Source organism: Talpa europaea, assembly GCF_964194135.1.
Source record: "Talpa europaea genome assembly, chromosome: 7".
NCBI classification, from domain to species: Eukaryota; Metazoa; Chordata; class Mammalia; order Eulipotyphla; family Talpidae; genus Talpa; species Talpa europaea.
In genome coordinates this window covers 119,044,732-119,058,654 of record NC_140074.1, presented here as the reverse complement: position 1 = coordinate 119,058,654, position 13,923 = coordinate 119,044,732, and the positions used below count along the sequence as shown (strand labels likewise).

The following is a 13,923-nucleotide window of genomic DNA, read 5'->3' as shown; positions in this document are numbered from 1 at the left end:
TTTCCCTGTGTCCTAATTTCCCTGTGTCCTAATTTCCTCTCTTCAGGTGACTTCCCATCCCAGTCATCACCTCTTCCAAAGTGCAGGCTGGAATAATGTTAAGTCTTATCAAGATTTTAAGTCATTGGAACCACTTTGATTCAATATTCTGGGGTGATTTCCTTTTTGTTTAGGGTTACCAGGCAGGTAGATGAGGGAATGCTTTGATTTTCAGCTGTAAAAAATCTTTGGTCCATAATAAAGACCTGCAGGGTATGGGAGCTAAATTATTAGCGCACCTACAGGAGTGCACCTTAATAATATGCAACAAGGGAAAGGTCATTTCCTTTCCTTGCATTCTGTCCTGGGTTAACATTTTTTACAAATTGTAGTCAAGGATTCAGATGCTTATCAAATGTATAGACAGAATAATACTAGAAGTCTTTCTGGATCCCTTCAGATATCAGGTTTCAAAAAGATCTCTCAACTGGTTAAGTGTCTAATTTTTGACAACCTGTAAGTTCAGCTCCAAAACCACCTGCCTGAGTTCAAAATGGAGGATGTATTATTTAATTAATAAGTGTTAAGAAAACAACCTGGATAATCTTACTGATCACAAGGTAAATTGATGAGAATAAAACTGCCAAGTTTAGTGTCTAAGTAAAGTGAGTCTGCCACATTGCCTTTCAGTTATTTCATCCGGGTTTAACTTTTTATTTTTATTTATTTTTTAAAGATTTATTTATTTATTTATTTATACAAGCACTGGGTACAGTCAGAAGCTCAGGAAGGTGAAAGAATTCACCAGAGCCAGAGCGGGGAGCGAAGCAGGCAGAAGGAACAAAGTACACTGCTGAGGGGAGCAGTGGGCGGCAGGAGAGGTCTGTGCGCCATGTGGGACCCTCCTCCGGTGGTCGGGGAGCAGCCGGGAATCGAACTGGCAATACAGAGGCTGCGGGCAGCTTCGCAGCCCAGCGCTCAACCGCTGTGCCACCGGGGAGGCCCGGGTTTAACTTTTTAAATGGGCAAATTGTTCACTCCTCCAGAGGGAAATGAAAAACTCAAAATCTTTTCTTTTGAGGAACACTTGTAATCGCTCTGACTGGTTGCCATGAAGAGAAGACTTGTAGCCACATCAATATTTAAATATTCAAGGGACTATAACTAAAAAGAGGAATTGAATCTTTTTTCTATTTCCCTGGACTGCAAATCAAGAACCAATGGGTTGAAGTTACAAGAAGTTAGATTTTGTCAACAAAGAATTTTCTAACATTAGAAAAAATACATAGAAAAAGTCAAAAGTGTTGAAACAGAAGCTGCACTTAATTTGTCTGGAATGTGGTCAGGGGGAAATCACGTATTAGGGACCAGACTAGATGATGACCTCTAAGATCTTTCCAGCTATGAGGTTTTATTAGTTTAGACACCAGGGACCAAGTATCCATCCTATAATCTCTATTCTTAAATCTGCCAGTTATGTCTAAGGAAGAATACAGGACAAAGGGATGAAGCATACATTGTGTTCAAACACAAATGGAAGAGAATACCTTATATAAATGGGAAAATGAATTCCTTTTTCCCACTTTTAAAAATCTGTAGGCAGAGCTTTTTAATGCTTCCCAATCTAATAAACTGAAGCAGAAGTTCAAAAATTAACAGCCACAATAGTTTATTTACAATTGAACTCTTTATAAGATATTTACAGACAACCAATTTTACACATCAGAAATGGTATCAAAAGTATGAATTACAACACAGACAATATGAAATGGGCATAAAACAAAGCTGAGTGGACAGACAAGCAATTTCTCTTTTTAATTTATTAACACTAGCTGAAACTTTGTTAAAGAAACGAACAAAGAACTATGGTTTAGGAGAATTGCAGGACCTTCAGTTGAAGATTGAATTTCACAGTGTTGTATCCCATGTAGGGAAAAAATAAGACTAATTTTCCCCCCACACTCTAACACACTGTAATTTCACTCTTGAAACTTTGCTTATCTACTCTCCAACCTCCTTCTCAACAAACCTCAACATATCCAAATCAAAGGAGAATTGATCTAGAAGGACTATAAAAGAGGTCCTAGATAGAGGGAGAACCAAAGAAATAGAATCCACTTAAGTCTGGCCAGATAGCACCTCATAGATTCCTCTTAGTCTAGCTCAAGTTCAGAATCTGAGGAGTCCCCTGGGTAGGGCACAAACATAAAGATAAATTTGCTAACCCATATCCAAATTAGGAATCCAACAAATGCTGAAAATCAAGAAACAGAGGAATCAAGGAACAAAGTAAAGAGACACTGATTGGTCTTTTTTTTTCTTGGGTACATTATAAAGGAATATAACAGGTCTGAGTAGGAAAGCCAAACAGCTTGCCAAATTAAAATGATGAAGAACAAAGAAAATCTAGCACAGTTTTTCTAGAAATCTCCTTCTTCTTAAGGTGTGAGATGAGAGCCCCTAGTGGAGTAAGTCCTACTTCTCTCTACATTCTTGCTGCAGTGAAGTTCACAGCAGGTTCCCTTGTGGAGAGCCCACTCTCCTAAGCAGATGGAGTTACAAATGAAAACCCACAGCCACACACACACAAAAGGAGAAATAAGAGCAGCAAGATCATCCAAGAATACTACATGTGCTGCCGGAATAATTCCTTTAAAAGTCAAACCCAGGGAGCACAGATCAACATCTCACAAAAAGCTTCAGCAGTGGGAGACCCCTGAGGAACTTTTCTTTTCTTCCCACAATGGTATCCCAGTCTCTCGTGCTCCACGGATGGGCCGGCCACACACCCTACATACCTTGGCTTCTCCTCTAAAAGTGCTAATAATCTGGGGACATATTCTCTTCAAGGATAAAAGCCCCTACCTTCTAGGAGATTCGACCCCTACTTGTTTTCACACAATAGTCGTAATGACTAAAGAAAGGCAATTCCTATATATTTAAGACCAGAGGTCTTGGCTCTATTTTCCTTCCAGATAGTTACAGGGATCTTACACTGAGACCAAAGTGGCCTGAAGTGCTGTCCTGAAATTTTTTTTTAACAAAATGGGGAGGGAGGGAGAAGGGGTGGGGCATGATGGTACACATACAAATCTATTTTTACAAAGTGAATGGAGAAGCTCATTAGGTACATCTGTTTGTTTTAAGATGTAGACATTTGCCAGCCAAAGGAAGCACATATTTCCACATACACCCCCCACCCTCCCTAAATCTCTATCCCACTACCAGGAGCTCAGCTAAAAGGATAAAGCCCAACTAAGGAATTCTTGAGAAGTGATGTGACACAAGGACATCTATACAGGTTCTGGCATGCTATTCCCAAATGCCAACTGCTTTTGTTTAGAGCCAAAACTTGTTCAAAACTAACCATCCCCATGCTTTTCTCCTAAAGATTTTTTTTGGGGGAGGGGGGAATTGTTACTCATTAACTAAAATAAGCACAGCCAAACATCCCTTCCCACATGGCTATATCACAGCATAGTTTTAAGAGATTAACTTTTTTCAGACATTTACTGCCAACTTTCCAATCTCTTTTCTACCCTGTGAAGATGACTTGCTTCATCACTTCACTTTTGATTCCTCATCTGGTCCTTAAGCTCCTGGTGAGGTTTTTGTTTTGCTTTAGGATAAAAACCACTATACTCAAACTATAAGGAAGGGTACATCAGGGAGAGAAGAGTGCCATGCAGGCACAGCTCTAAAGGCAGGGGTTGCTTCATCTTCCACAAGACTAATGAAGAGAGCCCTTTTACCCCTTTAACATAGGCAAATGTATAGAAGCAGACCCCTAAAGCTTCCAAATCTGCCATTCTGTAGATTTAGTTTGAGAGTTCATTTCCCCCAAAGGGAAAAGAAATCCCAATCACCCTCCATAATTCACAATTAGCCCAATGAAATAATTTTGTGAAATCAGAGTGATGAAAACAAAACCAAGATCAAGAGAGTATGGAAGGGCATTAACAACAAATGATAACATACATGAGGACATAGGTCACATATACAGGTCTCTGCCACTCTCTGGGAATGGCATGCTACAACTATCTGAAGACAGGAGGTTCTTGCCAACACAGCTTATTTCCTACACGTCCGGTGAGGTGTTTGTTTCTTTTGGATCTCCAACCTGCATCGGCTACGCTCATCCAACCAGGGCAGTTCAAAATTCCTGGAAAAAAAGGATAAGGAAATCAACTTGTCAACTGGAAGGGATTCAGCGTGGCTATCTCAGTAACTCTAAAAAAAGACACTATGTCCCTCACCCTCACCACACTTAGCCCTGCCTCCCAAGTTCCAAGTTGGAAGTGTCTTTACTGCCTTAAAGCCAGAGCAATACTTTAATAGCTTAAAGTGATTGACTGAATACTCTTTTTCTAACTCAAAAATCCTCCTAATTACTGGCTTGTGAATCTTATGACTGTGAGAGCTGTGGCCTAATTTTTGTTAGAGAACAAAAATTAGCTATCCCTAAGTCACCTGTGGCACCTTCTTTCTACCCAAGTGCACCTTAAATTTAAAAGGGAGTGTGAAGTACAGGCTATCTGAGAGGGGAGAGGAAAAAACTTTTATACTTACTGTGGAGTTAATTTTGGTAATGGTCGTCCAAATGCTACAACAGGCAAGAAGGGGGTAATCATCAAACTTTCAACTATGGAAAAAAAAAATGGGATTCGTTAGTGACATAGGTGGGAAATGTCTAACAACTTATACCAACTCCAAATACTGTTCATTCATTCAGAGTAAGTTGTATCCTGGAGTCTTACACCCTTTATCTTCTTTGAAAAACATCTTTTAAATAAACAACAAAACTTACCATCATCTGGCTCAGGGAAAAATGAGGTAACCTCAGGCTCAGATTCCTGAATTCCTTTCTTTTTATACATTCTGAGCTGCAGTCGCTGTAAAATTCTTTGTTCCCTGATCCTCTGAATATCCCATCTGGGAAAAACAAGCCAAACAAAACAGATAAACCCAACATTACTGAAAACTTGCTCTCTAAAAGCAAATCACACAATCCAGAAGCTCGGGAGATCTCTGCTGACTCTTCTTGATCAAGGGGGTTGGGTGGGTGGGTGTGAGTGTGAGTGTGTAGAGGTCTGGGTGTGTGATGTGGCATGGTGGGGTGTGTGCGTAGGGGAATGGGCATTACAGAGAACTGCCTGCTTGGTTAAGGAAGAGCTGTTTATGACTACCAGTTAAGATCATGTGTTGGGGGCGGGGGAGGGAAGAGACCAAACATTTGACCTATAACTACCACTTCAAAGATAGTCAGGAGGACTCTCCACATAATGGATGAGAGAAGTCAAGGTCCTAGGGTACAGCTGTCCCCAGGACCAATATTTCTAGGCTCACCTTTTCCTTCTTTTCTCATCCAGCTCCAGTTTTGCATGCCGCTTTGAAAACACACTGTCATCAAGATTCTGTGTAAAGAATAACAGCTGATAAGCTATTTAACACCATATAACATGCCTATATACCTCATTTCCAGCTTCCAGGAATATAAAATCTTTCACCTTCAGGTCCCACCTGAGTCTGTCAGTGCCTATGCATATCATTGGAATCTCCTAATGACAAAATCAACAAAACACATATTCCTTTCCCCTCCCCACCCCTTGTAGCATCTCCAAATTTCAAAATCATTTCCACACCTTTCCAAGGTAAAAGTCACATCAAACTAAATAACCGCTGAGACCTATATAACTAAATCCTTCCTACCTTCATACTTCATACTTTGTAAGAGTCTAAAGTATCAAACTTTTTAAGAGTCAAATGGTTTAGAATATACAGTTTTATTGCTGGCTAGTATGCTGTTGTACTTAGCATGAAATTTAGCTTTGTTTTGAACCCCATACCTGTTTACTTTTACATAAATCACTTAACCAACACAAACTCCAGTTTTCTTTTTTTTAATAAAGAGAGAATGGACCATTATTTTTATTTATTTATTTATTTTTTTTGTGGGATCCTCACCGGCGGCCTGGGAACCAACCAGCGCTGCAGAGACTGCGGGTAGCCTCGCAGCCCAGAGATCAACCGCTGCGCCACCAGGGGAGGCCCCAAACTCCAGTTTTCCCATCTATACAACAAAGTAACTGGACTACATAATCTCCCCCAAGTTCCCTTCTGGCTTTAAAATTCTATACAGTTACTACACAGTTTAAAAGTCTATACAAAAAGTCTATACAGTCACTATGATATTTTCAAGTTAGAGGTGCATTTCTGTTCTCACTCCCTTCCACTGACAGCTCTTCAGTACCTACCTCCAAAAGATCTGAAGGATTTGGGTCCCTTAGAGGCTCTACTGAGTGGTCCCTCCAAGAAGGAACTGGAAAAAATAAAAGAAAGAAAAAGAAAGGGAGGAGGGGTGGAACCATCCTTAAATCCAAGATCACAGCCCTCCTTCTATTCACTAGGATAAGAAGTCTCTCCCACGTAAGATAAATTACCAAGTGATAGGAATCCATTCTATGGCCTCGCCTGAAGCCATGTTCATTGTCCTCCCTATGGTATATAAGATCCTAAAAGCCATTGCAGTCTACCAAACACAGGATCACAAAGAAACCCTAAGCCAATACCTGACAATTCATATAACGGATGCTATTGCAGTTCCTGAAAAACAACTGAAATTTGTAATCATACACCAAGGAATCTCACTCTCCCACATCCAACTGATGGGAAATGTAGCTCCCAACCATCCACCATCCCACCAACCCCCACCCCAGGCCCAGCCGGCACAATTCCTATTCTACTCACCAGCCAAGACTGAAGTTTCTCCTGCAACACTTGATGGCATCAGACACCCTAAATAATGCAGGAAAGAAGAATCATCTCAGTGTAAAAAGAAAAAAAGCCCATACCCAAAATGGAGGAAAGGATCATCACTGAAGTTCTCACTAGGAAGCCATTTTGGTTTTTTTGAGTTGTTCTTTTGAGAATTTCTCTCTGGGGGAGGGGAAGAGGGAACAACAGACAAAAGAAAAGAAAATAAGCCCACCACTTTTTTTTTTACACTGAGACGACTTCTTTTCTTCATTATTTAGGGTGGTTTCCCTGCAACAGTTGATGGCCAAGGATATCAAACCTTAAACTCAGAACATGGCAGGTGAGTAAAAGTTGACCCTATTTTTCAAATAAAAGATCAGTGTTCTCAAAACTTACATATGTAGTCTTCTTAAACAGCTCCCTCCTCCCTCCAAACAAACTAACTTGCTGGTCCAGCCTGAACAACATGCACAAAGACTTTGGCTTCCTTAGAACAAGCCAGCGAGACTTCCGCTTGAGATAGGGGCTTCAAGAATAAGGACTCACACATTTATTCACAACTCAGGCTCCTCAAAGGGCTGGGTCCCCCCAATCCGACTCTTTCTGTATTGCTATGCCCACAACCTCAGAGGTGTTTGTTATTTTCTGTACTAGGGCAGACAGTGTTCAAAAACAGCCAGTCACACAGAAGAGCTCTGGACCAAGCCATTTCCCAACCCCGGATGGGAAGTTGCTTCACGGTTTCTCTTAGGTTGTTACATGGCAGTGCCATGAAGTAAGAACGTTAACCTTTGAGGATGAACCTGTTCAACTGACTGAACCAACAAAAAAACCTGAACCTAGATCAGGATCCTGCTCTATCTCATGTAGTCAAGTGTGAGGCCTACTGAGTTTTAGATCATTAAGAAGAGTAATCTATCTTCCCCCACTTAATTTTGTCACCAGAACAGCCAAACAAAGCCTGGAGAATGTTCTTGTCTTACTGGAATGGATTCCCATCCCCATCCCTGCTGGGGCAAGACAGCGGTAGAAACTCAGGACTGCAGTTCTATCCAAGAAGGCTTCCCCCACCATCACCCCAGAGCACCCGCAGTGACTGCCACGGACTAACATTACAGGATTGAAGGTGCACGCCAGTTACTGGTTGATGTAGGACATAGGGGAGCATCTCTGTATGGAAGCCATAAAGAAAAAAAGGGAATGAAGAACAAGGTCCCACACACCAAACCCTCCCCAAGCAGCTCAGATATCCCAAGATAGTCCTTATTGTTTGAAAAATAGTTTGTAGACCATTTTATTTAAATATATGAACAACCAATGGGCTACTGCAATCCAAGTGAACTCTTCACATTTAGAACCTTTGTGAAGTATAGTAAGATAAAAGTAAGACTGTTGGTCTTTGGCAGATTCCTCCTGCCCCCCAGACCGGGACATAGAGATACAAATAAATGTTTATATAGTTAAAGAGCGGAGGCCCAGGTGAAATTCCACACCCCAAGCTGGCTCCCCAACCCAAAAATTACCATTGGCCCCTGAGAACACCCAAAGACCACCCTCCCAGGTTTCACACAATATCAATTGCAGGAACAGTCGTGTATGGCAAAGTATAAGTTCTATGCATTTCACAGCACAGAAAACCCTTCTTTCAGAGGGCACGCAAGTTGCCGGAGATTACACCCCCAAGTCTGGTGCTCTGGTGATGAGCAACTTACTGGCAAACACATCTCCCAGTGTTGTAAGCAGGCAAATACATTGAGCACATTTTGCTGTAATTCCATCTATTTGCAATGCCTGCACAGTGTCTGTCTCTGGCTGTTAACTTACTCATCTTGACAGAACTCTGCTTTATTGATTGCACTTTTTTAAAAATGCCAAAGGCATTTTCACACTTGTTAGCTTGACCGCCACCACTAGGGTATAAGAGCAAGTGTTCTCTATGCCTTACTTGCTACAGTCTCCTCCTTCTTTGGAGAGGATTCCCGTAATGGTAACGGTGATGGGGGAGGCTGGTGCCAACGACACAAATACATTTCTGTGGTGGAAAGGTACGGCAAATCTTCTATCTCACTTGAGAAGACTTTCTCCTTGGGATGGGTGCTGGGTCCCTTCTGGGGAGTGGAGAGTCTTGGTGGGGTGTCCACTGAAGACCGGGGCTTTTCTGGAGTTTCTTGGCTCCTCAATTCACGTTTACAAACAGTTTCGGATAAGGAACCACAGGGTTCCTCTTTAATGGGAGAGTGCTTAGGAGTTTTTGTTTTGACTTTTGAAAATTCAGGAGCCAGCTTTTTAACAGGAATCTTTCTTTCTGTACTTCCAAATGGGGATTTCCTATTAGACAGGGGAGAAAACATGACACAATTTATTGACTCTTGAATGAAACAATTTGATTACATTTGCAAGCAAGAGGACAAGCTAACTCCCATGCCCCAAAATGACCAGTATGCAGGTACTGCAACATCTGAGCTCACCCAGCAGTCATGAGCAGGAACAGTCTCATACTTAAGTTATACATAAGAGGCCCTCAGTGAATGTGTGTTGAAGAAGTAAGCATCCATGTAAAGTGAACTTCCATTAAAGAAAATTCCTATTTCATTCAAGATCCTTTAGCTAATATCAGGTGTACTACTCTGTGACCTATTTCATTCCTGTCAGCCAGAGATCAGTCTCTTATTTTTCTCCACTCTGCCGTTCCATGTTAGTTAGAATCTCTATTTCTTTTTTCTTGCTAACTGCTGACTCTTCTCTCTTCTCTCCCTCCTCCCCTTCCTAACATTCCTAGAATGCCATGTCCTTTCCTCTTTACCAACCTAAATTCTATACTTCTTTCAAGATCCATCTCCTCCTTAAGGTTGCACTATTCTATCTCAGAATAATCTTTAATAGCACTGAATCTTGCAAAACTTAGTTTGCATCACTGTTGTCTATTTGCATATTTTAGAGAGCTGAATTCTGAGTTTCAAAATGCATGCCATCCCTACACCTAGAATAATTTCTCTCAGTCCAGGGACAGTTAGAGCTTACTTTTTGATGTCTACCAGGACATAAAAGGAATTTAACACTTCCTAATTTGAAGTGAACTGCTATAGTTTTCTTTAAGAAACTCAGTTGTCACAATTGCTGCCCATTTACTTAGTGATGTACTCGACATTCTGTAATTACTACTGTGTTCAAAATGTTCCTAGCAGACTTTCATAGCTTACACAAGAATGTTCTGAGACAGTTACTCAGCACAGAAGCCCTGATAATTCAGGATATGGTTGCATTAAAACTAATTCATAAGTCCCAATCCCCTACTCTCAGGCACTAGAAACAAGCGTCCTCATCATGTCCAGACAGTGTAACCAAGTGATCAGCACACCTTTTGTGTCCCTTTCCACTCCGCCCACATGAGAAAGGCTTGGTAGGCAGAGTCTGGGATGTTTCAAGCTCCGGCTGGCACTCCAGTTTAATTTTCTCAGATAGCTCCGTTTCCTCTCTCTCTTCAGTTTCATAGCCCTGAAACAGCTTATGCCTTTCTTTCTCGTTATCCTTCTTTACCAGCTGCATCCGCCTTTCCATACGTTCAATCCGAGCAAGAAGCTAAAAGAAAGAGTGGCAAAATGCAGGCTTAAAACACATAAAATTAGCTCAGGTACTTAGCCCCACTGAGGAGTCATTATTGTCTTCTGCCTCTTTCCGTGGACAATATCAAAATTCAACTTATTTTTAAAAGGCAGACTTTAATCCAAATCGTTTCCCTTAAATAGAATAAAGAAGATACACTGCTTAATTTTAGGGGCTAACCTAGATGGGGAGGGGTGTGGGGGAATTTATAGCTGATACTTCTGAAAGAAGATCCTCTTCACTGGGAAGGCCACATCATACCTTTTAAATGGCATGGTCTCTGCTACTGCTAACCATGTGGTTCCAAGTCAGTTTGGGAGTTTCCAGAATTAACCTTATGTTTTTTACAGGAGGCCCCAAGTTTCTCCAAATCCTATCCTCTCCACGTCCACACACCAAAACTCTACACACAAAAGCAAAGTCCAAACGGAGCAAGAAGGAACTGAAAACACGGTTCCCCACTAGGGAATGCAGTGTTATTTAAAAGGGGTGTGTGTATTTGCCAGCTAAACAATGAATACTTAATTTAGAAGAATTACAAAAGGAACCAGTACCCATAAACCCCAAAGATCACGAAATAGGCATATTACTTTGCATTGAGATAATAAAAAAAATCACATCTAATTATCGAAATATCAAAATCCAAGTCTTTTAATTCTAATCAAAGAGAGGACTACATAATCAAACAGAAAATCAAAGTCTCTATCATTGAAAGCATCACATTAAAATGTCCTGAGAAAAGGTGCTAACTGTGCTACAAGACTTTTATTTGGGTTATACAGTGATCATTAATGTTGCCTTCTTCATATCCACTTAGCTACACAGATTTCAGTATAAGCCAAATAACAAGTGGACTAAGAAACAAGCTTAAGCAACAGCAAGACTGCAATACACAACAGAAGCAGTAGATGCCAGGTTCAGACTGACACTCTATCCTTAACTCACCCCACTTTTCCTGCCTAGGAAAGTCTGCAGAAGGGCCATTACCACAGGAACTGAGCAGAAACCTCCACAATCAGCAGAGAGCCCCCCACTCCCCAGCCCCCTGTCAGCCATACTCTTATTTCATCTCCTCTGTTTTGGTTCATCGCCTTAACATTACTTAACCATGGTTTGTGGATGACATTTCCTTGATTACTTCTCCATCACTGGTCCTTCTCTTCCTGCCTCCCAGGTAAGGATAGGATGTTATCATCACAGTACCATCACAACCCTAGACTGCAGTACAGTAGCTGAGCAGTGCCACCTCCATGTTGAGTAACTTCCACAAATCAACACCATGAGCTATTTTAATGAGACTTGCCCCAGCTCCCATTCTACCTTATAGAATGCCTCCTCCAATAAAACAGTCATTGCCTGATGCGATTCATTTGGAAAGCAAACAAAATGAATAGTCCTCTGCTCCCTTGCTCAGCCCTTGGTGCACACAACGCCAGAGAGAGAGGAAGAGGGGGAGAGAGAGAGGGGGAGAGCCTGCTGCAGCCTGAACACAATTGTAGAAACCATGTTTATTTTTAGGCAGCTGTAAGGTATTCTAGCACAGTAATACCCCCCCCACACACACACACAGAGCTTTCCTGATATTTGAAAGACTACGGTTTAACACACAAGGTGCCCATCACTACTGATGCAATACAAACAAGTCTGTGTAGCCAAGTACAAAGAAAAAAATAAATGACTCCCCTACTACCTTAAAATCCTAAACTAAAGCGTTGTTTTTTGGGGGGAGGGGGTGTCTCCCTTATACATTTAACAAGCTTACTTTCCCTTGATGCCTTTAAATCTTCCATGCTTATACAAGGGAGCTGGTCAGTGGGTCTTGTTTCAAAACTCAGATTCCAATTTACAACTGTCTTGAAATCAAAGGCAGTGATTCTCTCCTCAATATCCGTTAAGAAAACTGAAACAGGATTGCACTGTGACTCGCCTCTACCTCTACCTGACAATTAAAAGGTCCACTACCCTCCTGTCTAAAGATGCTCCCGCCACGGGTGGGGAGAGCAACAGCTGCTAAGTCCAGAAGACATTTCTAACGCGACACTCTTTAACCCCTTCCGTAAAGCCACCACAGACATCTGCATCCACCTTTCCATTCTCTCAGGCCCTCACAATCAAGTCTTGTCCCACTCAGCCCGTCTTTCCCACACTCCCGGGCTGTCATTTTAAATTAACCCTTTGGCACCTGAGCCCTCCCCTCCCCCCGCCCCCCGGGAGGTCGCCCTTTAACCCCTCCTTCCCACCCAGCGTGTCAGGGAGCCGGGCTTCCCTGGACCCAGCGCCTAACACCCCGCCTTGCTGGGGGCCCACCTCCTGACCCCCCAGCGAGGGCCACCTTAACCTCCTCCAGCCCCTTCCCCCGAGCATGCGCACAAGTCGCTCCTCAGCCCGAACGCGGATTAACCCCTGGCGTACCGTGTCTCTCTCAGACTTCAGCTCCTCGATCTCCTTTTCCTTGGCCTGCAGCTGCTGCTGCTGCTGTTCGATGAGGTCCAATTGCAGCAGAAGGATCTGTTTGAGGCAGGCGGCCTGGCTGGAGGCTCCCGCGCCGCCGCCACCCCCGAGAGGGCTCTTCCTCATGCTCTTCCATCTGCCCTCGCTGGCCGCCAGGGTCCCGGCGGCGGCGGTGGGCGCGAGGGGTGGCGGCCCGGGCAGAGGTAGTGGTGGGGGTCCCGCCGGGTCCGAGGCGGTGGCAGCAGGGGGAGCCGCCCCACCCTTGTCCCCAACCCAGGGCGTCGGCTCTTTGGCCGCCGCCACGAGAGAGCCCGTCTGAATGGGCAGCACCGCCTGATACTTGGGCCGGGGGCTGCAGCCGGCGCCGGCGGCCGCTGGCTCCCCCCCGATGCCGGCTTGCTTGGTGGCCGGGGGCGGGCAGGGCAAGGGCACCGAGCCGCCCCAGCTCTCTTCCTGCTGCCCGGGGGCCGCCCCGGCCGGGAGCAACAAGCCCCGGCCCTTGCCGCCGCAGCCGGCCGGGGAGGGCGCCGGGCTCCCGCCCTGGGAGGAGGCCAGCGGGGGCCCCGGCTCCTTGAGCTTACGGTGCCGGGGGAGGAAGTGGGCTTCGGCCGCCCCGGGCTCGTCCTCCGGCCCGCCCAGCGCCGCAGCCCGCTCGTAGTCCAGTCGCTGCTCAGGGTTGCCGCCGGCAGGGGCCGCGGCCGCCTTGAACACTGCGGATCTCATGGTCATAGTGGTCCGGAGCGGCGCCGGGGACCGAGACGGAGGAGGGGGTGGGGAAGGGGCGAGGTGCGGGGGGTCGAGGACGGAGGAGGGGGAGGGGAGTTTGGCGGGCTCGCCTCAGCAGCGCGGCCGCCGGCCTCGGCTAGCGCGGCTCCGCCGGGGCCCGGGCGCCATCCCGCCGGCGTGCGGAGAAGTGGAGGCCGCGGCTGAGGCCCGCCGCCGGCCCATGGGGGCCTCGCCGCCGCCTCTGCTGCCGCCGCCGCCGCCTTCGCCTCAGAGGCAGGAGCTCGCACCCAGCCGCCCCCGAGCTCATCCCCGGAGCTCGCTTCGGCCCCCCCTGGCCCGGCCGGGCCCGCCTCGTCTCCCCACCCCACACCCCCCCTTCCCCGCCCCGGCCCCCCGCCCCGGAGCTCG

The 13,923-nt window shown here is 44.9% G+C and overlaps 1 protein-coding gene across 2 annotated transcripts; it reads right to left on the bottom strand.

Annotated features, from left to right (window-relative positions):
* Window positions 1–4,050: 4,050 nt before the first annotated feature.
* MSL1 (MSL complex subunit 1) lies at window positions 4,051–13,518 on the bottom strand (the record flags this gene model as incomplete). Of its 2 annotated transcripts, XM_084237580.1 has the most annotated exons (9): window positions 4,051–4,141; window positions 4,549–4,621; window positions 4,787–4,911; window positions 5,326–5,393; window positions 6,234–6,298; window positions 6,727–6,774; window positions 8,681–9,063; window positions 10,094–10,314; window positions 12,751–13,518. In XM_084237580.1, the coding sequence occupies 9 exons, from the start codon at window positions 13,516–13,518 to the stop codon at window positions 4,051–4,053; spliced, it is 1,842 nt and encodes a 613-aa protein (XP_084093706.1). The 2 variants fall into 2 exon arrangements, with proteins under 2 accessions (XP_084093706.1, XP_084093707.1); XM_084237581.1 differs by lacking the exon at window positions 6,727–6,774.
* Window positions 13,519–13,923: the final 405 nt, after the last annotated feature.